At 47.1% G+C, this 24,747-nt stretch overlaps 1 protein-coding gene across 3 annotated transcripts in view; it reads left to right on the top strand.

Moving 5' to 3' along the window:
• Positions 1 to 24,747, top strand: part of NFATC2 (nuclear factor of activated T cells 2) — a 177,122-nt gene that overhangs the window by 67,339 nt on the left and 85,036 nt on the right. For all 3 annotated transcript variants that reach the window (XM_063720558.1, XM_002830424.5, XM_002830425.6), the window contains exons 4-5: positions 20,265 to 20,467; positions 21,796 to 21,968. In XM_063720558.1, coding sequence (XP_063576628.1) covers positions 20,265 to 20,467; positions 21,796 to 21,968 — 376 coding nt within the window. The remainder of the gene's footprint in view (positions 1 to 20,264; positions 20,468 to 21,795; positions 21,969 to 24,747) is intronic.

The following is a 24,747-nucleotide window of genomic DNA, read 5'->3' as shown; positions in this document are numbered from 1 at the left end:
TCCCTTTGGACTGGATCTGTCTCCCCCAGGGGGTCTCAGCACCACTAGGCCCAGTTCACACACCCACATTCCTCACCTGGCTCCTCTGGGCATCTCGTTGGTGACCCTGGGTGGGGGTTTGGAACCTGCTTTGGAAATGCTTAGAAAAATAAACCCAGATCTTGCTGACCTTCACGTCCAAGTGTTTGCTCAAGGCCTCTTTTTAATATAAAAAAGATGCTCCAGACTGTAAAGCTGGCCTTACCTTCCTACCTTAGCATCCTCCTTCTAGGAAAAATGGGAGTCTGCTCTGATCCACAGATTTCCCACAGGGACAGAGGAGGGATGATTGTGTATGAGTTAGAGTCCCCTTCAGATGGCATGGTGGCATGTAGACCCAGCCAGTGCAGGGGACATGAGCTCTCTTACACCTGGGGGTGTGCGTGTGGGTGTTTACTGTTGGCTTCAAACACAGAAAGTGACAAAATTGAACTCCATGAATTTGTAAGAGGGAGTGAGTCAATTTTCCTTGGTCCCGGCAAACTCCATGCTTGCTAAAAATGAGTGCTGTAGAATTTATTTGCCTTCTGTCATCAAAGAAAACCCGGGTTCAGAACTGGATAAGACAGTTCCCCAGAGAGGACAGACGATCTGTCTGTACTCTCACACAGCAACAAGCTCTCTCTTGGGCATTTACGATGGAATGTGTCCCCCTCACCCCTTTAAATTATGGAGAAGCTGTGTTCTCTTTGAGGTGAATATGCGGTCACACTCCAGTCTTTTCAAGAAAGGAGGCTTTCCAGCCATGTGCGCTGGCTCATGTCTATAATCCCAGCACTTTGGGAGGCTGAGGTGGGCGGATCACTTGAGCCCAGGAGTTCAAGACCAGCTTGGGCAACATGGTGAAATCCTGTCTCTACAAAATAAAACCCAAAAATTAGCTGGGCGTGGAGGCACGTGCCTGTTGTCCCAGCTACTCCAGAGGCTGAGGTGAGAGAATTGCTTGAGAACAGGAGGCGGAAGCTGCAGTGAGCTGAGATGGTGCCACTGCACTCCAGCCTGGGTGATGAGTGAGAACCTGTCTAAAAAAACATAAAATGAGGTTTAGGGTCTAGCTGGGATTCTGGCTCTGCTGAGCTGGGTTGGGTCTTACTTTGCCCCCACCTGGAGGCCATTGCTGTAGCACAATGCCCATGTTGGGATTGGGTGTCCACTTGGGGGCTGTGCTGACCTCATTTCCAAGTGTGGATGACTAGCAGGAGGGGGACACACCCGCTGGCAGTCACGTTCAGGACAGTATGTGACCATCATCTCGGTAGTGGCTTTTCTCAGTGGACAGAGGACCTCAGAGCTTGAGCCCAGAGTTTTACTGGGGATTCAATAATCCTTAAGAAGTCAGAGTTAAGCTTTTCTCTCTTATGACAAACTTCATTTCCTGTTTCATCAAAAAGTTCTTCCTGGCAAACTGTGGCTTCTCAGCCTGTCACCTCTCTGCCATGGGAGGTGAGAACCTCTCCCATGCTGTGAGATGACTGAGCCGCGGCCTTGTTTATGGAAGCCAAGTGCCAGTCCCTCAAGGCGCGTGAGTTCTCAGCCCTAGGATTCAGGATGGAGCCGTGTTCAGCTCTGGGCAAGGGTAGGATGCTGACTCTGTGCACAAAGACCTGAACGTAGTAGTAGCAGAAGAAAAGGGCCTTGGGGCCTTAAATAAAGGTGGGGGGGGGGAGCCCCTCAAGAGCGAAGAGTGAGGAAATTACTGATGTGTGCCGCATTTCCACTTGAAAGTACAATAAAAATGTTTAAACAAAGAGGAAATAGGAGGAGCAGGTGTAGCAGAAAAGCCACCAGCCAGGGAAGCCTCCAGATTTGCTTTTGATTTCCAGTGGCACCCGCCCTGCGCTGGACACCTTAGGCAGCTGACTTAGCCTCTCTGAGAAAACCCATGGAAATGCAGTGCCTGGCACCCGCTCCGCGTGGGAGAGGAGGGGAGCACTGGGGTCCTGTCCTTCCTCATGTCCACATTCAAAAGAGGACTCATAACCAAACAAAGTAACGGTGACTGAGCTGCCTGAGATGGCTTGGAGGAAGGTCTGAAATGGGTGATGCTGGTGGCGATGATGATAACTGTTGACACTCACTGAGCACCCACTCTGTGCCAGGCACTGTCCCCATTATATTGTCTAATCTTTGCCACAGCTCATGGGGCATGGGCTGGGCATCTATTATTTTCCCCTTTGCAGAGGTGAGGGCTCAGAGGTGTGGCCAGCTTTTGGCAGCCCCAACCAGTCTCGGATCTGAGACTTGGTTGGGTCTGAGAAGGCTGATGGTCAAGGGTGTCACGTTCTGGGCTGGCTCTTTGCTAAGCGTTTGATGCCCGTCACAGTGGGGAGCAGCTCTCTGGCAACATGGTGCTGAGGTTGCCACTGATGAGAGGATTGGACAGGTACCGAGCTGCTTTCAGTGTGATCGACTCTGTTCTTGTCTCTCAGCATGCCCCACCTCTCATGGAATAGGCCCAGTGGGGTTTCCCTGTGGTGATGTTGAACCAGTGTCTGCTGCATTCGAGGGGCCTCAGATGGAGCTGCTATCTGAGTCCAGGGCCCCGGTGAGTGAGACTCATAGTCGGGGTGAAAAGATGCTCAAGTAATGAGAGGCTTTCTTTTATAGTAGATTCACTGTGTCGGTCTGGGACGTCCCCTCTGTAAATGGGAGGTGCCTAGAAGATCAAAATCATTTCTCTAGCATGTTGTCAATTTCACATCACTCAGTTGCAATGTGACGTCACCAGTCCCCATTCTATGCCCATAACAGCCCCACGAGAAAACAAGAATTACAACAAGATGAAGGCCAACGTTTACTGAGTGCTTACTATGTGCGGGCACTGGTTCTAAGAGCTGTGCATGTACCAATTCATTGGGTCCTGGCAACTCTATGAAATGTACAAGCGCTTTTTTCTATGTGACACATGTGTCAAAGAGTCGGAGTGACCTGCCCAAGGTCCACAGCCAGCGAGTTCAGCAGTTGGGACTTGAGCTTGGGTCCACCGACTCCCTAGCCCCCAGTCTAAACTGTTGGACCCTACTGCTCTGGAATCTTCTTCTCCCGGTTTCCTGATGGCAAAACTGGGACCCAGATGGTTCTAGTGGATTTGCAGATGCCACATGGTTCACCAGAGGCCCAGGCTGGGAGGCACACCATCGCATCCTCCTGGAGCCTCTGGCCCCAAGCTGCGAACTCCAATGCTGACGCTACAGTTCCATGAGCCCGTGGATACGTCGCTGACCGAGGAACACAGGGCGACATGAAAGGAACACGCTTGGCCTTGACAGGCCCAGCCCCGGCCGGCGCTCACTTGGAGGCAGTTGAAAGGAAAACTGCGATAAGGGGCTGCTTTATCACGCCTCTTGACAGGCCGAGCTTCCTCCCTTCTGTGGCGTGAGCCTTAAACCTCTTCCAAGTTGCCTGGCGTGGAGCCCCGGCCGCCTCCTGCTCCCCAAGGGCTGGAGCGGGGAGCCCATTAGCCAGTGGGAGTGGGAGCGGGCCCGGGCGGGCGGGTGCCAGCCCTTTGAAGCCGCGCAGAGGGCCCCGCACAGCCCCTTATCTTGGCTGGTGGTGTTCCTCGGCCGGAAAAGGGAAGCACAGAGAGGAAAAGCTTTCCCCTGTGGCTTTTGTGTTTGGTTCGCATTAAATGAGGCTGGGCGGGGTTTTTGTTGTTTGTTTTCCAACTTTTCAGCGAAAGGATGATGGATGACGCTTTAGCGCGGCAGGCGCCCACTTCTCTGGGGGTGGCGTGCCCATGTCATGCCGCACTCACGCACACTCCTGCCTGTTGATTGCGCAGTCTCCTCTGTGTCTTTTCTAGAAGCCGGGGGGCTGCCCAGGTCGTCCTGAGAACAGCGGCGGGGTGCGGCGGGGATCGGTGGTGCCAGCGGGTGGAGGCTGTGAATCCATTCACTCTGAGGCCCTGGCAGCCAGGGACCTCGTCTAGACAGGAAGATGTGTGTGATGGGATTTAAAGATGAGGCTCTCCCTCCTGCTGGGGCGAGAAGGCTCTGGGAGCCTTGGGGCCGAGGTGATTTGGTTTGTAGGATTTGCCCATTTCTGGGATGTGCAGGGATGCAACTTTCTCCAGATCCCAGATCTAAGGGGAGCCCGGGCCGGTGAACAAGGGGTGTTCATGGCACTGCCGGGGGCGCGGGGGGGTATATGCGTGCAGGCCAGACCATAGCAGGGTCTTCATAAGCTTTCACAGGGAGTAGGGCTGGGGCAAGGGGTGTGTGTGGGTGGGTGGGGGGGGGGGAGGTGCTGTTCTGAACTAGCAGATGTGAAAATCGATGGGAGAAGAGAGTAAGAGATGGACAGACTGCAATCTGAGTAGATATGCACCTAAACAGATGCACACAGAGACCTATGGGTGGCCAGGAGTGTCCTGGAACCAGTTTTCGTGGCCTCGTGAGAGCTGATTTTTAAAGTTCCAGGAACTCTGTTACATGCTGTTTTGACCTATGTACCTGAGGTCATAGGCATCCGTGTGTCCGCGTGGCGGAGGTAGCATGTAATGGTGCCGCTGCACTTCTCCTCCCAGCTCCATATACAGTATCGTCACACTGGTAGCTGGAAATCAGCCATTGTGGGAGTGTTGACACCGTGGAAATGGGCAAACACTGCAAAGCAAGCTTTCTGTCTTGGAGAACTGGTCGTTGAATATTTCCTGGTCTACCATTGCATACCTCACAGGCAAATCGCCTGCAAACCCAGAGCAAGGAAGACAGACAGACGGGCTACCTGAACGAATGCCACTTTTTAGTTTTGGGAAAATACGTTACATTTTTATACGCTGGTTGATTTCCCTCTTCTTTTTTTTTTAACCTTGTCCATTTTATGCATGTGGAAGAATCACTCAGAGACAGGGCCATGGCTTCACCAAGCTGCAGAAGGGGTCATTGGTGCAAAAAAAGGTTAAAAATTTGTGCCCTGGAGCCAGGAGATGATTTTCTTTTTCTAGTCCTCTCTCTGAACACAGGACAGTTCTCCTAGCTTGTGGGCAGGAAGTGGTACTTTTTCTGTCCTGGTAAAGGGTCCTTAGCAGACCTCCTCGGGTCCTTTTGCAGAGGTTTGCTGAGGACCTCTTGTGTCTGGGCACTGACCTGGGTGGTTTTCTTAACCATCCCTTGATGATCTACTGGCTTTGGAGATGGTGACTTCCCACCTTGGGGCTCCCCAAACCTGGTGCTCCAGCACCTCCTCTGCCGTACTTTGAATGCCAGTCTTGTGTTCTGCAAACCATGGTTCCCTGGGAAAGGAGCATGTTGATTAATGTTGTGTTACTTAGTCAGCATTTTTAACATTTATAATTATTTATTTTTAAATTTTTTTTTATGTTACCCAAGCTGGTCTCAAACTCCCGGGCTCAAATAACCTTCCTGTCTCAGTCTCCCAAGTAGCTGGGACTACAGGCATGTGCCACCGTGTGTAGCTGCTATAATTATTTTAATGGCACCTTTATTTCATTGTGTATTTATGCACACATTTGATTTCCTGCTGGTGATCCTGGTTTTCTATTTATGGCAGCAACATAAAGTTTCTTTCAAGATAAATTTCTGTAAGTAAAGATAGGAATTTAAACTGTGGAGATTCAGTAACTAACAGTCCAGTAGAAGATCAGGAATAAGGCTGGAAAATGACAGGTTGGGGAACAGTGGTGTGGCCATTTGTGGCCGTGTATTCTTCCCTCTCTAGAGACTACAGGAACAGAAGATCGTATAGTTGTCAAGAGAATGGGTCTTGGAGGTAGACCTGCCGTGTTGGAATCCTGGCTTCTCTCTTCTTAGCTGCATGACCTTGAGCAAACTAATTTCTCTGAGCCTCAGTTCCCTCTTGTTTAAAATTATAATACCTCTCTCATAGTGTTGCAGTGAAGATTGATAGATATCATAGTGAAGATTGATAGATATCATACATCACAATGCCCCGTATTTAGCAAGCACTCAATACATTATTAGCTGTCATTGTTGTTGTTATTATGATTAATTATAGCATCTCCCTATTATCCAGTTTTCCCCAGCATGGCCCTTTTTGTGAATAGGCAGAACTTAACAAATATTTGTTGACTTGAATTGAATTTTAAATGTTTAGAAAGCTGCCAGGCCTGGCACCTTTTAACCAGGAAAAAGCAATTCGGAAACCAGACAGAAAGTAAGCAGCAATTTTATTTCTAGCGAGGACCATCGTCATTCCTGCGTGTGTCAGACAGTCGTCTTTCCCCACTTCACCTCTCCTCTTGGGAATACCTTTCTAGACGTTCTTTTGGATTGTGAGTAAGAGGATGAGAACATTTGCAGACTGACTTGGGTGTCATTACTTGGTATGTTTCTGAGCGGTTGAATCATCCGACTCTTTGTACATGGCAGTTTCTTTCGGATTCTCTTTTGGCACTGGCTTTTCAGAGAAATCATTGTTTTTGAAGCCTTTGGTAAAGCAGGCCGGTGCACGTATCCATGTGCCGTTTGTACCTTGAGTTTGTTTAGCTAGAAGCTGCCTAGACATGGTTGTCTTACTGTCTTTGCAATGCAGTTGAGAAGTTGAATGAAGGAATGGGGGACTTGATGTGATGCTGATGGGCTGATGAGTCCTTCAATTAGACTTAGGTTTAATTACCTCTAACAGAAAACCCCAAATAACAGTTGCTTCTCATCTAAGAATTTAGAAAATCTAGAGATGGGTAGTCCAAAGTGCTATGAAGTCATTAGGAATCCAGGTTCCTTCTTACCTCCTGTTCAACTCCAGGTCACCTCATGGTTCAAAATGATTGCTGGGGCTGCAGCTACCACCTCTATACTCCAAGCACTGGAATTCCAAGGAGGGAGGGAGACAGGGCCAAAGGGGCCCCCTCATATCTTGATGAGCTTCCTCTCAGGAACTCTTCTGCAAGTCATCTGCACACTTCTTTTTTTTTTTGAGACAGAGTCTCACTCTGTTGCCCAGGCTAGAGTGCAGTGGCACGATCTTGGTTTACTGCAACCTCTGCCTGGGTTCAAGTGATTCTCCTGCCTCAGCCTCCTGAGTAGCTGGGATTACAGGTGCCCACCACCATGCCTGGCTAATGTTTATATGTTTAGTAGAGATGGGGGTTTCGCCATGTTGGCCAGGCTGGTCTTGAACTCCTGACCTTGAGTGATCCGCCTGCCTTGGCCTCCCAAAGTGCTGGGATTACAGGTGTGAGCCACCGTGCCCAGCTTGAATGTAATTATTTATGCACCGGGAAGCCATGGGGGGATTTTAAGTAGGGAAGTGATAGGATCTCATTTGCTTTTAAAAGATCCCTCTGGCTGCTTGTGGAGATTCTATTCAGGATGGGGACAAGGGACATGGCAGAGATTAGCGAGAGGCTAGATGCAGGGGTCCAGGTGAGAGATGGCAGTGCTGGGACCCAGGGAGGTTGATGAGAACGTGAAAAGTGGAAGGATCTGGGGTGTTTCTTGAAGGTCCCGTTGACAACACTTTCTGATGGACAAGGGATAGGGTTTCAGTGCAGATTTTCTGTTTCCCCTCCTCATAAATGTTAGCTTAATTTAAGAATGTTTTGCAATAGGAGTGATTTCGTGTCCCAGGGGACATTTAGCAATGTCCAGAGACTTTTTTGTGCATCACAGTTGGGAAAAGGGTGGCTGCTGGCACCTACTGGGTAGAGTCCAGTGATGCTGACAAGCAGCCTACAGTGCCTGGGGCAGCCCCCGACAAGAAAGACTTATTTGGCCCCCAAATCAATAGTCCACACTGGCCAATAGTGTAAAGGTTGAGAAATCCTGATTTACTAGTTTCTTACCCCAGTGTCTTAAATTGTGGGATTATGATAATCCCACATGTTACCGTCCATCCAGAGAAGCACCCGATTCTTCACCAAAGGCGTGTGTATTAATAATCCTGAAGGACAGCCTTCAGGTTAATCTTCTTCCCTGAGAGGCAGTTTGCTGCATGAATGACTAAACGGAGGAGTGAATGAACTTGGGAACGGCCCCGATGAAGAGGTGAGTCAGACTGGCTCAGCCCACAGGCTTCCATCATGTTTATGGAAGCCAGGCCCCATACGCTCCACATAAGAACGGGCCCCTTGTTCCTGAATGATGCGTTTTGTTGATCTGCCAGTGGGTCCCGCCTCTCCCCAGGTCACCGACAGAGCCCGTCTCAGCGCCGTCTCGCCGTGCTGAATCTAAGAGTTATGCAGAGAGCCCTCCAAAAACCCACCCTTTGAAATGAAAGAAACTGGATCTTAAAATCCCAAAATAGAGTGTGGAAAGGTACACATCACGTCTGCCTTCTCCTTTTTTTTTCCCCCTTGTGGCAAAAGTGACTCAGAATTTTTGGTCTGAATCCAGAGAGACCTGCACAGTCTTTGGTGTGGGGGCGGAGGTGTCATTCGATTGGGAATAACTCACCTTTTTTATGCCGTGGCTGGCTCGGCCGGCTGTCCTGCATTTCCTCAGCCTTAGCTTTTGCCTCTTCACCATTTTGGGGTTCTTTTTCAGCTGTGGCTTTAGTGAAAGAGGAGAGGCCAGAGCTTATGGCTCATCCAGATGTCTCTGGTGGAACATTTTTGTGAAGCTGAACTGCAGTTTCCTGGGAATGTTTTTGTTTTTTAATTTAATTTAATTTTATTTTAAGTTCTGGGATACATGTGCCAGATGCGGAGGTTTGTTCCATAGGTAAACGTGTGCCATGGTGGTTTGCTGCACCTATCAACCCGTCACCTAGGTATTAAGCCCTGCATCTATTAGCTATTTATCCAGATAGTCTCTCTCCCCTGGCTCCTGCAGAGGAATGTCTTATCAATGTGTTCTGAAGCGGCTGCCATCAGGGCTGGTGCTGTAGCCTCCCATCCCAGCATCCCTGGGGCATTCACACACTGCCATGCTGGGCACGGTCAGGGCCAGATGCTTGCATGGGGTTTCTGCAAGCTCCATTCCCCAGTTGCCGTCTCTTGGGGATCCCCTGCTTCTCCCAGAGCCCAGGCCTCTGCAGATAGTAGATACCTTGTTTCCTAATATCAGGTCAGTGTCCTGAGTGAGAAACTCTGGGAGAAATGTTTCTGAAGGATGCTTTCCACTTGTTGTCTGCTCTTCGGGTAAACACTTGGCAGCAGGAAGCACTGCGCATGCCTCACTTTTCCCTCGCCATCTCCATGAGCTGCCAGCCTGCTGTGCTTTCAACTCAGTCTCAAGATTGCAAACTTCATTTTTCCAGCCCAAGTTAGTCTGCTCTTCTGACTTTCAGTGTAATTGGCCTGGTATAATATGTCTCTTTCACGGTGAGACACATTCCTGCAGACTGGCTCAAATGGTAGTGAGCTTAGGCAGACTCCAAACGTAGGGATTCTGTTCCAGACATGAATGAGCCTCCTTTCTCAGAGTTGCTGGAGAATGAATCACTCGGCAATATGTGGATCCACATAGGAACCTGAGAATCAATCTATTCATTTATTTATTCAGCAAATATTTATTGAACATCTACTGTATGCCAAATACTGTTGGAGGTGCTGAGGCATGGTGATGGACAAGCTTACATTCTAGTGGGATGGGGGGTGGGAACAGGCAATAAGCAAACACATAAGGTAACACTTAGCACGGTCAGGGAGGAAATAAACAGAAAGATGTGGTGGAGTGATGCTAGGGGAGCTCTCTTTCTGCCAGGCTACCCAGGGAGGGCCCTGCATTTAGGCTGAGACCTGAAGGATCAGGTGGAACCAGCTGTGGGAAGACCCAGGGGAAGAATGTTCTAGGCCAAGGGCATAGCATATGCAAAGGCCCTGTGGCAGAAACAAATACGGCCTGTTCCAGGAGCAGCAAGGAGGCCCCTGTGGCTGGACCGGAGTTGGGGAGATGAAGCTGGTGATGTGGGCAGGGGTCTGATCATGCAGAGTTTTGTCGGCTGTGATGGGCAGTTTGGATTTTCTTCTTCTTCTTTTTTTTTGAGGCAGTGTCTTGCTCTGTCACCCAGGCTGGAGTGCAGTGGCGCGATCTTGGCTCACTGCAACCTCCGCCTCCCAGGTTCAAGCGATTCTCGTGTCTCAGTCTCCTGAGTAGCTGGGACTACAGGTGCACGCCACCACGCTCGGGTCATTTTTGTATTTGTAGTAGAGACAGAGTTTCAGCGTGTTGGCCAGGCTGGTCTTGAGCTCCTGGCCTCAAAGAATCCACCCTCCTTGGCCTGGATTTTATTCTAAATGTACCTGAAGATCATTACATGTTAGCACTGAAAGACAACCTTCAAGATGATTTCTTCCAAGAACTGAGACCAGAAAAGAGGCCCTTAATTGCCACAAGTCACCCAGCCGTAGACGAAAAAATATGAATGAAAGTTAACATTGATTGCTTGTGACATGCTTTATACACAGCCCGCTTGATCCTGCCAACAGCCTGGTGAGGTGTGCAGGGTCAGGAGCCCCATTTACAGATGATGAAACTGAGGCCTGGAGATGTAAAGTAACTTTCCTGCCATGACACATTAAATGCCAATGCCAGGATGTAAACCCAGATGGTTGGACTCCAGGGCTCAGACTCTTGATCTCAATGTTACACTGGTTCTACGCAAGAGGAATACAGACAGAAGACGTGAAAAGCACTTGTATGGCTTCTTAAAAAAAAAAATCAACAAGAAAACGCCCAACTTCAAAGATCAACTCGAAGAAGGCTTGCATATTTTAATCCCATACTTCCAGACCCAGCTCCTATATGATGGTGGGGACGGGAATGTTGGTAGGAAGCCTGTGGCTGGGTTGACATCTCTGTCCAGGGGACCAGAAGCTGGAAGATGAGAGTGGAGAGGGGCAGGTAAGAGCAGAGAAGGGAAGGTTCGTGCCTCCAGCCCCCAAAGGAAGGGACAAAATGATCAGGTTTTTTATTCAAAGACCCCATGGGGCACCGTAAGTAGAGGGGGCTAGGGTGCAGCATTTGGTCCTGAGTCCTGTTATGCTAATGTGCTTTGCCTCTGATCTCTCCACGCTGGTTTCTAGGGCTTCCTCAGGGTTTCAAATGTGGACATGGTAATTGGAAACAAATCTAGCATGTTTTGGGCCATCAAGTCTCTCTTGAGTGAGCGTGCTTGCTATGCGGTAGATATGTCTGTTTTTAATTTTCAGTGATGTGAGAAATATAGAATGACTTGATTCTTAATTTAGAACATGGAGAGAGCCTGACTTGTTTGGTTTTCAAGCCTGTCCAGAATGTCTAATTCTCTTTTTATGGTTCCCTGTGTAATTTCAAAATGTGCCACTATCAGCAGGGTGGCTGATCACAGTGCCCTCCTGCAGGACTGAAGACACATCCAGCCAGTGGGATCCCAGCTGGGTCAGAAAGCAGGCGCAGGGCTCCTTCTTCATCATACCTGGACATGCTGTCACCTCTGTTCAGAACAGTGCAGTCCAGGTACCAGTTGTCCAGCCAGCTGAGTCGTGCTCACACTGAGCAGGACGAGGCTCTGTGACACAATGGTCGCTGTGGGCTGGGAGGAGAATTGCCCAAGCTGGAGAGAAGCCGGTGTGGGCGTATAACAGCTCTTTGTCGTGGGAGAGGGTTAGGTCTGGAGAGACTGCAGCTGCTCCAGCCCCTCCCATGATGTCACGGACTCTTCCTTCTAGCCTTGCTCACTCGTTGGACACCTATGTGGTGCTCTAGGCATTGAGGCTGCACCATGAACAGGAAAGATGGGGTGCTGCCCCCAGGGGACTGACATTCTAGTGGGGAGGCAGCAAAGAGCAAATAACTATCACATGTGGGGTCAGGTGGAGGGAAGCGTCAGGTGGATGATGCAACTTAAGGCAGGGTGTGTGGAGGGAGAGTGGGAAGGGCGTGGGGTGTCACATTGGGGTGCGGCTGTCTGGGAAGGCTTCTCTGATGAGAGGTCACCTGAGGACAGGTTTGAATGAAGAGTGGGGTGAGCCCTGCGGGTCATGGGGGGAGAGCATTTCAAGCTGAGGGCATGATAAGTGTTGGGATGCAGGGACGGGCACCTGCCTGGTGGGTGTCTGGCTCTCTTGAGGGTGACAAGGCCAGTGTGGCTGTCATGGGGGGCAACAGGAAGGGAAGAAGGGTGGATGGGAGATGGAGAAGCAGGGCCAGATCATATGGGATCTTCTGAGTCGTGGTAAGGACTCAGGCTTTTTGATGCAAGGAAGATGTTTGCTGTTGGGGCGATTTTAGCAGAGGTAGCATAAGCTCTAACTTGCCATTTTAAGGATCTTTCTAGCTGGACTGCTATGTGAAGAAGACTGTGTGTAGGTGGAGGGAGATGGGTGGGCAAGGAGACTGGGCCCCCTCTTTGACCAGGGCACTAGAGTGGAAGTGATGGAGGAGTCACAGGTGGCAAATTTGAGTGGGATTTAGAGAATGGAATTGACAGGGCTTTGAGATGAATCTAATATGGGATGGAGGCAGAGAGAGGTACCAAGAATTAGGGTTTTTATTGAAGTGATTAACACACAGTCATGGCTTGTTGGAATGGGTGAGAGTCAAGTCATGGACGAAGTGTGCCTGGTCTGCTTGTGTGTGTGTCTGTGTGTGTGTGTGTTGGGGGTGGAAGGTGGAGTTAGGATGGCAGGTACGTGCTGCAACTTTTGCACCCCAAAATAAATACTGAATTGGGATCCATGTGTGTTTGTAAAAATTTTCTCCCCACGTGCTGCATCGCCATGGGGAATTGCAGTCCTCTTCCCCGGCACCCTCCCGCTCGGCCTTCTCCCCCACCCTGGGCTTTTTCTTTCTTTCAGAGTGAAATCTTTGAGTATGATAGCAATTTCCTAATATTTCAAATTCAACAAAAATGCTACTTAATATCGTTAATGTTTTATTTTAGTAAAATTCAAAAACAGTTTGGCCCATTGCCATTTTGAAAATCAGTCTCACATTTTGGATTGGAATCGTCCAACTGAGAGTATTTAAAAAGCCCTGAGCAGAGTTGATAGCAGAGTCGTTTTCAGAGACATGCCACTTGCAAGGGTTCTTATTGCAGTGTTTGTAATGGGGGAAGGTTGGGAACCATCTAAATGCGCAATTGGCTGCAGGGATCCACAGGCAGAACAGGCACACAAGGGCTGGGGCCGGGGTGCGGGAAGAGAGGCACCAGGGGGCCAAATGTAGAGTGGGGCTCACTCTCAGGTGCCCACCTTGCATTTGCTGGACCTTGATAGCGAATGCCCCCTCAGATCGTGTGTCCTGGGGACCTCACTGGCCTTGAGCTAGTCCGAACCCTGGGATATGCCATGTAGTTCTTTGAGATTCTCATAAAGCAAGATTCAATGACAAGAGGACATGTCCGTCTTAGTCAATGGAGACAATACATAAACTCGAATGCCAATATGTTGATCTGTGTGCCTGGGAGAAAAGTCTGAAAGGGTAGATAACTTCAGTTAGGGGGATAAGTTTTAGTGATCTCTTGTACAGAATGGTGACTATAGTAAATAATCATTGTCTATATTTCAAAAGTGCTAAGAGTAGATCTGAAATGTTTTTACCACCAAACAATGAGTATGTGAGGTGACGGATGTGTTAATTAGCTTGATTTAATCATTCCACAATGTAAACACATATTAAAGCATCACACATTGTACCCCATAAATATATAAAATTGTTATTTGTCAATTAAGAGGAAAAATAAAATGAATAATAAAACAGTTTTGAATGAAAGAAAAGTTTGGAAGGCTGTACACTCAAATGCTTACTTATTTTCAAGGGGTATTTTCTTTGTAATTTATCTTGTCTATTTTTTCCTGCAATGAGTGAACTCTTAGTACTTTACACCAAAAAAAAAAAAAGGAACAGCAAGAATCAACAGATATTGATGCCTTTTTATCTTTGTATCAGGACAGTTAAGTTGCCACTAAAAATAGGCAGATCTTGAATTTGGTGGCAGGCGGGGTGAGTCTGAATAGCTTTCTCTTTGACGCTGAGGGTCTTTGACATGTGGAGGCCATGTTTGTGTGTCTCTGGGTTCTTATTGCTGAGCTGGTGGGGTGGATTTGCCTGTCTTAAAATGCATAGGCCAGACTTGGGGGGCTAGGGGTGGGGGGATTTTGCCTTTTTCTGAATCGGGAATCAGCCATACAACAGAAGAAACAAACAGGGCCAATGGAGGCTGTTGCCACCTGATCACTTATGACCTATAGGACAGTGAGCAAGTTACTTAACCTGGTTGAGCCTCACTGTTCTCATCTAAAAATGGGCTAACACTGCCCTTCTCTGAGCATTGTTATGGAGATTACATTAGCTATGTTTGCAAGCGATCCCAATACACTGTATAGAAAGGTCTTCACCTATGGAGGGTGCAAAGTTTTCCTTGTGATGAGGTTAGATGGCATCGTTTATGTAGCTAACTGTGGCGGGATGTCTAAATCACACATCATTCCTCAGATCCGGTTTTTCAAGTAGCTGAGCTGACAAGGGGACAGAGTGGATTATTAATAGAACGATGCCCCCAAACCTGCAGTTGGCTTCTTGGGTCCCTTTGATGGGAAGGTTGGTGGATGGAAGTCGCACCAAGCTGCAGCCTGGGCCCCCACCCCCGCAGACGCCACAGACACTCCTGTGCATTCAGCCCTTCATGGTGTGCACTAGAAGCACTGCTTCTTCCTGGAACCTTTTCAACCGCCTGGGAAATTACAAGAAGCAGAAAACTTTCGCTCTCACCTTGGCTGCAGGAAGTGGCGTTTCCTTTGCTAGGGAGGCCAGTGACGTGGAGCTCCTGTATTGCAGAATGTGTCTGCTGTGACTGGAGTGTGATCCGGCTGGTCCAGGCCACCGAGAAGACCTCACCTTTGGAGAAGCCTGAAAAGGCCGCCCTAAAGCCTCCTGACGGAGGTCTCCTGAAAATGGGGATGGTGGGGAGTTTGGAATCTGAAGGGCAGATCATGTCATCTCAAAACATCAGGTTCTATTTTCAAAATCCAAATCACTGAGTTTTTGGAGAAGCAAGTAAATGGCTATCTGTTCTTCTCATCAAACCTCCAGGGACCTGGCAAGGAAGGCTCTTCCAGAATGAGGCAGCTGAGCAGTTGGGATTCGGGGCACATTCTGTACCTTTTGCAGGAGGGGAGGATGGAGGGTGGACGGGAAGTATTCGTTTCATGAAAGATGGCGAGGTTTCTTTACCTGGCCCCTCTTTCCTCTGACACTCCAAGCCGGTGACTGTTGAGCCAGCCCACTGAGAAGACTGGAATTAGTGCCCGGGCTTTCCCATATGGGAGGCCTTCACGTTGGTTCTCACTTTGTTCACATTCATTCTTCACCCTTCCATTCAGTTCTGTAATATCACCTCCCTGTTTCGATTTGCGTCATCCTCTGATGACAAGGAAAGTTCTTGTTTCATGGGTACCTACCGTGTGCTGTGCTTTGGTGCCCAACAAAGGTCAGCTTATTTCGCCTTTCAGAAGAGGCCTGCAGGGTGGGGGGTGATGTCCCCCTTTTATCTGACATATGGAAACTCAGGGGTGGAGCAATTGCTCACAGTCACGCAGCCATCAAGAAGCAGAGCTGGCATCGAAAATCAGATATGTCTGACCCAAAGTGAAAAACTTTGTGCTTTCAGCTATGCAACACTGCTTTCTGGTGTTACCCAGGGAGGCGGGGAAGGGACCCTCACCAGTGCCAGGTGGATTCTATCTGCTCACATTGTATAAGCCAGCCCAGCTCAACCCAGAGGCTGCTCTTCAACGCAGAGGCCATTCTTGGCTTTCCTAAGGAGGTTTTTCTCTCAAGGAACTACCGTTTTTGTTTGTTTAGGTTGCTGTTTGTTTCTCTCCCTCCGTCTCCCTCTGTGCCCCTTCTTTTCTCCCTCCTTCCTCCCCAACTCTCTCCTGTGCGGCAGGAAGCACATTCTATTTTTTATTTTATTTTTTTGAGACAGAGTCTTGCTTTGTCACCCACGCTGGAGTGCAGTGGTGCAATATCGGCTCACTGCCACCTCCAACCCCCGGGTTCAAGTGATTCTCCTGCCTTGGACTCCTGAGTAGCTGGGATTACAGGCACGTGCCACCACACCTGGCTAATTTTTATATTTTTCACAGAGACGGGGTTTTGCCATGTTGCCCAGGCTGGTCTTGAACTCGTGATGTCAAGTGATCTGCCCGCCTCAGCCTCCCAAAGTGCTGGGATTACAGGCATGAGCCACCGCGCCTGGCCCCAGGAAGCACATTCTTGATGTTGCACCTTAGCACTTGCTTATTTTCCCTTTGAGGACCTGCCCTTTCTGACCTGTAGTCAGAGAGCAGAGTGGAATCCACCAAGCGCTGAGGACAGGGAGAGGGTGGCAGGGAAGCGGGTGGGTTCGGAGCCTGAGAGGCTGGAGTTTGGAGCCTGGCTCTGCCCTATGCTCACTGTGTTGACTGGGACAAGTTGCCAGACCTTAGCAGCCTCAGTTTCCTCACCTGTAAAATGTGGGTAGCAGTGAGCCCATCTTACATGGAATTGTTGTGAGATGTGTAAAACATCAAGTGTGGCGTGTGGCATGAGGGAAACAGATGCTTTCACTGCTGCATTACTGTTTTTTGTTGGTTTATTTGTTTGAGACAGGGTCGTGCTCTTCTACCCAGGCTGGAGTGCAGTGGCACGATTGTGGCTCACTTTAGCCTCAACCTCCTGGGCTCAACTGATCCTGTCACTTCAGCCCCACAAAGCAGCTGAGACTACGGATGTGCGACACTATGCCTGGCTAATTTTTGCATTTTTTTGGTGGAGACGGGTCAGGCCATGTTGTCCACGCTGGTCTTGAGCTTCTGGGCTCGAGAGATCCACCCACCTTGGCCTCCCAATGTGCTGGGATTACAGGCATGAGCCATCATGCCCAGCGCTGCATTACTGTTGATGGTGACAGATTATTCAACAAATGTTCATTGACCATGCCAACAAAATAGCAAGGTTCCTACTGCTGTGAAACTCACGTTCAGGCAGGAGAGAGAGGTGTTCAGCAAATAATGAACTAAACAAGGAAATTTCAGATGTTAATGAAGTAAATATTCCAGTGATGTGCTAGTAAATGCTTAACATCCAGTTTTCCAGGGGGGAAAAAAGCCCTGATTTATAGCATTTGTCAATTTTTGTGGTGTAAATATTCCCACTACGGCTGGAAATGTACATACCAAAGTGACCAAAGTGGTGTCAACTGGCTCTTAAAATTCCTATAGGTTTAACGATTGGTTCTTGTAACGCCTAAAGAGCTGGCTTTAGCACTGAATGTATCTAATCTGGTTCAGGAAAAACCTGAAGATCTGAAACCCAAATGTGCTAGTGGAAGAGTATTCTAGGTGGAGAAAATGCCTTGTGCAAAGGCCCTGAGGTCAGAAAGACCTTGGTGTGTTCAGGGAACAGGAGGATGGCTGGTGTTGGCAGGAGCCTAGTGGGGTGGTGGAGGAAAAGGCAGAGGCTGGGCTGTTGGAAGTCTCTTAGACTATCACACGGAGTTCAGATTTTATTCTAAGGCCACAGGAAGTCTTTGGAGGGTTGTAGGCAGGGGAGTATCCGGATCTGATTTGCATTTTTAAAAGATCATTGAGCTGTTCTGTGAAAGACCAGCCAGAGGTAAGCTGGGCAGTCAGTGCTGGTCACTCCAATGAGGGTTGATGGTGGCTTGGGCAGGTGTGCCAACAAGAGAGGGGATGGAAATGGCTGGATTCACGTGGAGCTGTAGGGACATGATAGATTTTATCTCCAGGTGTTCCCTGCCTGTTTACCTTGAGTACACCCAGCAGGCGATTTCTGCTCTTCTGTCATTGAGGAGGAAACAGCTCCACATCATCAGGGCTCACCCTCCATCCTACCTTTCTTCTTGATACCAACTCTTGATAAATCCAGGAGAGGAGATGAGGAAATATATTTGTCTTGGGCTCAAATGCAAAGCAAAAACAACAAAAACAAAATCTCTTCTCAATGCTGCCCTTCTTTTGATTTTTGTCACTGAGTACAGTAGCTGTTCTTCAGATAAGGGGCTTCTGACTTGGATTTCCATCTTGGCCCAAGGCCACCTGTCAGGTGTGAGTCAGACACGTATGTAAGTGTCTGGCAGATTATGAAAAAGGTGATCATCTAGCACAGTTCCACTCCCAGCCTCTCTCTTTGTTTGGTTTTTAGAAGGGGACATGAGCATGCCATCTTTCTAGACCAGCATTGTTCGATAGGACTTTCTGTGATGATGGAAACGTTCTGTGTCTGTGCTGTTTGTTCACTGTGGCTGCCACTAGCCACATGTGGCTTCTGAGCACTGAAATGTGGCTAGTGCACCTGAAAAACTGAATTTTCAATTTTACTTAATTTTAATTAATATATACATGTAGGTTAGTGGCTCTTGCATTAGATAGCACAATTCTAGACCATATGTAATCATTCATCACCCTGCAGCTTTGCCTTTTGGCAGGTGACTGGAGATCCTACCAAAGGATCTCCAGAGAAGAGTAGACTCTTCGTGAGTTGTCACTTGTAGTCCCACTCAATTAGTGGAGAAAGGAATAGAGGCACAGAAAGATTAAATGATTTGTCTAATGTTTCTCCACTCAATGATAAGACAGGAACACATCATCAAACTCTAGATCAATGTCTTTTTGTCTCTTGTTATTTTTTATATATATATATATATACACCCCCCCCCACACACATACATATATATGTGTGTGTATATATATATATATATTTTTTTAATATTTCACAGGTTTCTAGGAATCTATTCTTCCTATAACATGGCATATAAACTCAAAGTCCTCTTTGATCCACCTTCTCAATCTGGAGCTCCTTCTCCATTCACAGAGGTGATGATGCAGTCAGTTTGGAGCACATCCTTTCACACCTTTTTCTATTATAAACTGGATGGATGGAAAACATTCTGCATTTTTTTAAGTTTTATCATGCTGTATGTATTTTTCTACAGATTGCTTTTGTTTTTCAACAGTGTGTCCTAGATCTTTCTGGGTCGGTTCATAGACTTCTACCTTACTATTTTTTAAAGTGCTTCTTAGTGTATCATAGCCTAGGCATGTCCTATTAGTAGTCAGGCTATTGATGTAACTCATTGTTCATTATTCTGTTTGTTTTTGTAAACATTTTTGTATGTGTCTCCTGCATACAAAATGTTTCTCTAGGGTGCATACCGAGAGGTGGAATTACTGGGTCAAAGAGTGTTTATTTATGTAGTTTTACTAAAGCTGTTGCTCTAATACTCTTTAAAATAGTTATACCAGTTTATATTGCTCTCATCTGCATAAAAGTGCCTGTTCCCCCACAATCTCCAAAATACTTGATATTATCAAATATCTACATGTATGCCAATCTAACGGGTGAAAAGTGGTATCTCATGGCTGTCTAATTTGCATTTTTCTGTTTAGAAGTCAAACTGGTCATTTGTTTTCTCTGAATTTCCTGTTCAAATATCTTACTCACTTTTTTCTGTTGGATAGCCTTATTAATTCACTCATCAAATATGTACTAGAATGCCTACTATGTGCCAAGCATTATTCTAGGTGCTAGAGATTTGGTGACAAATTAACCAGACAAACATCCCTGCTCTCACAGAGTTGACAGTTTAGTTCTGGGAGAAAGACTTAGGAAAAAGGAATCAAGAAAATATATAGTGTGTTGGACTGGATAAAAAGTAGGAAAGGGAGATAGGGAAAGCCACTGGGATTGGGATTCAATTCTAAATAGATGGCCAGGGAATCTTTTACTTACTCACTATAGGCATTCTTCATATATTCTATGTGCTAGTCTTTTATCTGTTATATGTTGCACATATTTTCTTTCAGTCTTTAACTTATCTTTTGACTTAGACTGTGACATTTTCGTCACACTCTTTTTTAAAGTTACACAATCAAACTTTGTTCATTGGAATATTGTCATGTAAGAAGTGACAGTTCTTTCTTCTGATCTTCCCAGGCAATCACTATCAAGAGCTCTATGTTTGTCCTTTCAGTTTATTTGCAGTTAATTTCAGTTATCCTCACTACTATGCAACACTCCTTCCACCCTCAGTCATCAATTAAGCACAGTTTCTGGCTGTTTCTCCATAAATGCAGTTCTGACTTACTGTATTCTTTCTAGTGGCTGCTTAATATTCAGTGTTAGAGGGGATCCCTGTACTTTATCCAAGCATTACCCTTTTGGCTGGACATCAAGGTTGTTTCCAGTTCTCCATTCTTCCAGATGCTGCAGAAATCCCATACTCTCTCCGCTGTCCATGAGCTCTCTGGTCTTTTTTTGTTTATTGGATTAGAGCCACCACACCCCGCTTCTTAATGATTTTGTTTTCTCCCCCACCAGCTCCATGGCTACATGGAAAACAAGCCTCTGGGACTTCAGATCTTCATTGGGACAGCTGATGAGAGGATCCTTAAGCCACACGCCTTCTACCAGGTGCACCGAATCACAGGGAAAACTGTCACCACCACCAGCTATGAGAAGATAGTGGGCAACACCAAAGTCCTGGAGATCCCCTTGGAGCCCAAAAACAACATGAGGGCAACGTAAGAGCTGGGAGCTGAGGGCGGCGGGTCTTCATGGAGAAGCGAGCAGGGGGCAGGTGGCTGGGATTTGGGAGAGGGGACTCTACGGAACTGATGGAAGCAGCTGTTGATGGCAGTTCTCAGTCTGTGATCCATTGACCCTTTGTGATTTCTGTTCTAAATATTTCCGTTTTAAAAGCATAATATGTAGGCCAGGCGTGGTGGCTCACGCCTGTAATCCTAGCGCTTTGGAAGGCTGAGGCGGGTGGATCACTTGAGATCAGGAATTCAAGACCAGCCTGGCCAGCATGGTGAAACCCCATCTCTATTAAACATACAAAAATTAGCTGGGTGTGGTGGCAGGCGCCTGTAATTCCAGATACTCTGGAGGCTGAGGCAGAAGAATTGCTTGAACTTGATGGGGGGAGGTTGCCGTGAGCCGAGCTCGCACTACTGCACTCCAGCCTGGGTGACAGAGTGAGACTCTGTCTCAAAAAAAAAAAAAAAAAAAAGTATAATATGTCAGTATTTTCGTGTGTCTTGGGAGGAAGAACTCGTGAATCTTTGTATTATGTTGCATGGGATCAGGTTAAATTTACTTATATTTAAAAAATTAATTTGACCCAGAGACCTAGAGAGATCATTAAGTAATGATGCAGAGAGGTTCCAAATTCACAAAGCTAATATGCTTGTGGCTAAAATCTGGGAACCATTGCACACATTTTGGGGTTAAAAAAACCTTTGGATGGGAAAATAAATTCAAACTTACAGAAATACTGCAAGAAGTGTACAAAGAACTCCTGAATCCTGCCCCCTCGGCTTTCCCAGGTGTTAACATGCTTCACCTGTGCTCCAGCACTTTCTTTCCCACCTCTCCATTTTTTCCTGAACTGTTTGAGAGGTAGTTGCAGACTTTATGCCCTTTTACTTTTAAATACTTCAGGATGCATTTCCTAAGAGCAAGGATGCTCTCATACACAATCACAGTACATTTATTCAATTCAAGAGATTTCACGTTGATTCACTACTCTTATCTATTGAATAGTCCACAATCAATATTCCCCAGTTACATAGAGTTTTTCAGATGTTTTTGAGAGTAGAAGAGTTGGCATGGAAAATCTCCCTAGAGAAGTAATTTTCACTGGGGAATTTCTCTAATTGTTCTTGTTAAGTATTTTTTTACCCCCATCTTGGTATACATTCCTGGCTGAAATGCTTATGTGAGTGTATTGCAGTTTCCCCCAGTGACTGGCTGTAGAATTATTTTGGCTGCCTAAGGCAGTTTTGGGGGTGATCTTTCCTGCTCCTGAAGGTAGTTGGTGACAATGGAGTTCTTAACATCCTGGCAGCATCGACTGTGCGGGGATCTTGAAGCTTAGAAATGCCGACATTGAGCTGCGGAAAGGCGAGACGGACATTGGAAGAAAGAACACGCGGGTGAGGCTGGTTTTCCGAGTTCACATCCCAGAGTCCAGTGGCAGAATCGTCTCTTTACAGACTGCATCTAACCCCATCGAGTGCTGTAAGTTGGGCCCTGGGGCCCAGTCTTTCTTCGGAAAGCGTGGGGCATGTGGGCTTCCCCCGGGAGCAGTGTATTCTGGGTGAGGTACCCGGGGTGGCCTGCGGGAATGTGTGGGACCCACAGGGTTACACCGGCCCAAGATGACCAGAGGAGCCAGAGACAGAGCACGTTGCAGTGTTCTCTTGCTGCTTCTATTGACTTCTGGAAGGTTTTGTGGCCTCACAGGAAATTTAAAAATAATAGGGCCAATAGGTAGCCTAAAGCTTCGTTCAGAAGACTTGAAATGTGTAAATATCGTTCTGGTCTTAAAGGATAGATGCATTTGGAGTGAGTTTGCTGTACATGGTGCCCTTTTTTCTTTTCCTTCTTTATTCTTTCAATAACAATAACAAACCACAGCAGCTCTCACTCCTTGAGCTTTGACTCTGCTGGTCACAGTGTTCAGTGCTCAGCATGAATATTCACAGCAATCCCTGGCACTAGCTGGTGTCAGTGTGCCCATTTTACAGATGAGGAGGTGGAGTCACAACGGGGTAAATTGTGCACACAACCAAAGAGTGGCAGGGTTAGGATTGGAACCGAGGCTTTTGCACGCGGGAGCCATGCCCTGTCCCCCACCCATAGCCCATCTCTGCATGTTGACTGAGGTCTATTTTGTATCCTTCACTATGCCAGGGGTTGGGGATCCATAGATGAGCAGGACACTTTCTCTGGCCTTAATGAGCTTACGGTCTGGAGAGGATAAGGACACCCAGACAGGTGGTTGTATCATTGCAGAAGATTTTCGGAATCTGATACGAAGTGACCAGGATCTGCCATTTGGAAGGACACTGAGCAGAAACCTGGCACATTTCTACCAGGTTTCAAAAGAAGAAGTAGCTTTGAGCTCATTCTTATGTACTTTATACCTAAGTTTAAAGTCTACCTATATGTTAACACAGTTTTGTAGTTAATCTCTGCAATTAGATGTGACAACACTTATTATCTGCTCAGTGTTTGAAAGTTTAGAAGTTACTTTAGAAAGCATAAAGAAGAGGCCAGGCGCAGTGGCTCACACCTGTAATCCCAGCACTTTGGTGGATCACTTGAGGTCAGGAGTTCAAGACCAGCCTGGCCAACAGGGTGAAACCCCATCTCTACTAAAAATACAAAATTAGCCGGGTGTGGTGGTGCGCGCCTGTAATTCCAACTACTTGGGAGGCTGAGGCAGGAGAATCACTTGAATCTGGGAGGTGGAGGTTGCGGTGAGCTGAGATCGCGTGACTGCACTCCAGCCTGGGCAACTGAGTGAGACCCTGTCTCAAAAAAAAAAAAAAAAAAAAAAGCGTAAAGAAGAAAAAAATAAGCATTGTTCCAGAAACAAAAACTGTTTCTATTATTTTAAAGTCTCTTTCTTCTAAGAACATTTGGTTTTATGCTGTTATAATCATGTTCCATATTAAATTGTGGTTCAGGATTTTTTTTCCTTTTTGCTGGACGTTTTACCATAACTAGGTGTCACAATATCAACTTCCTACAGAGGCCAGGGAGGTTCTGAAAATGAATGGGATAGTTTGGGTGGCAGACATCAGGGAATAGTGGAGATTGGGGACATTCGCCACCTAAATGCGCTGCTGCTACTCAACTGCAGCCAATATTTCCACGTGGGAATATAGACTCAATGTGATCAAATATTTTGGTTATTTTATTTTATTTTATTTTATTTTATTAAGAAGGAGTCTCACTCTCTGATCCAGGCCGGAGTGCCATGGCGCGATCTCAGCTCACTGTGACTTCTACCTCCTGGGTTCAAGTGGTTCTCCTGCCTCAGCCTCCAAGTAACTGGGATTACAGGCACCCACTACCATGCCCGGCTAATTGTTTGTATTTTTTAGTAGAGACGTGGTTTCGCCATGTTGGCTAGGCTGGTCTCGAACTCCTGACCTCAGATGATCCACCCACCTCAGCCTCCCAAAGTGCTGGGATCACAGGCGTGAGCCACCACACCTGGCCTATTTTATTTTAAGTTCCAGGGTACATGTGTAGGATGTGCAGGTTTGTCACACAGGTAAACATGTGCCATGGTGCTTTGCTGCATCTATCAACTGGCGCTGAAAATCTTCTGGTTTTTAAAAATAAAGCAAAAAAATCCTAATTTTAAAAAATGGTAAAAAAATCAAAATGCTCTGCTGTCAGAAAATATCTGCAGATAGCTTCTGTTAATCAGAGATAGTCTTAAGACTAACACACAAAGGGAAAGTGTATTTTCTGCAGAAGAGGTTGGGAAAGCCTAGCCTTCATAGTGAAAACTCAGGAAGGAGAGAGGATGGTTCCTTCTTTGGGAGAGCAGCCAGAACTTGGTCTTGGTTGGTCTTTGGAAATGAATGAAGAGTCACTCTAATTTCTTTCAGCCTTTTGAATCAAGACGTGGATCAGTCTGAATTGGTGGTGAGCTTGTATTCCGATCTTAGAAGAGAAAGACCCAATAGTAGATACCAAGGGAAAACATGTTGAAAACCCCATTACTAGAAATATTGGAATTCTGCTCAGCTCAGTAGACCCCACAAATGCTGGTCATGGTGGCTGCCCCACCAAGGTCTTGGTTTTGAACCTCTCAAGATGTTTTTGGAAGGAAACTTGCAGTGATTTGGGGGATTTTGAGCAGATAAGGTCTCCCCTTTCTGGCAAATGACTCACTTTCCAGGATGAGACTGGGGTTTGTAGCAAGGTGGGGACAGGAGCCCCTGATCCTCCTTCTCTTTGGGTTTCTCAAGGCAACTTATCTTATGTCGATCTAAGA

This window comes from Pongo abelii, chromosome 21 (assembly GCF_028885655.2).
Source record: "Pongo abelii isolate AG06213 chromosome 21, NHGRI_mPonAbe1-v2.0_pri, whole genome shotgun sequence".
Lineage (NCBI taxonomy): Eukaryota > Metazoa > Chordata > Mammalia > Primates > Hominidae > Pongo > Pongo abelii.
The sequence above is the reverse complement of the archived record's forward strand: the minus strand, read 5'-3'. Positions and strand labels throughout refer to the sequence as shown.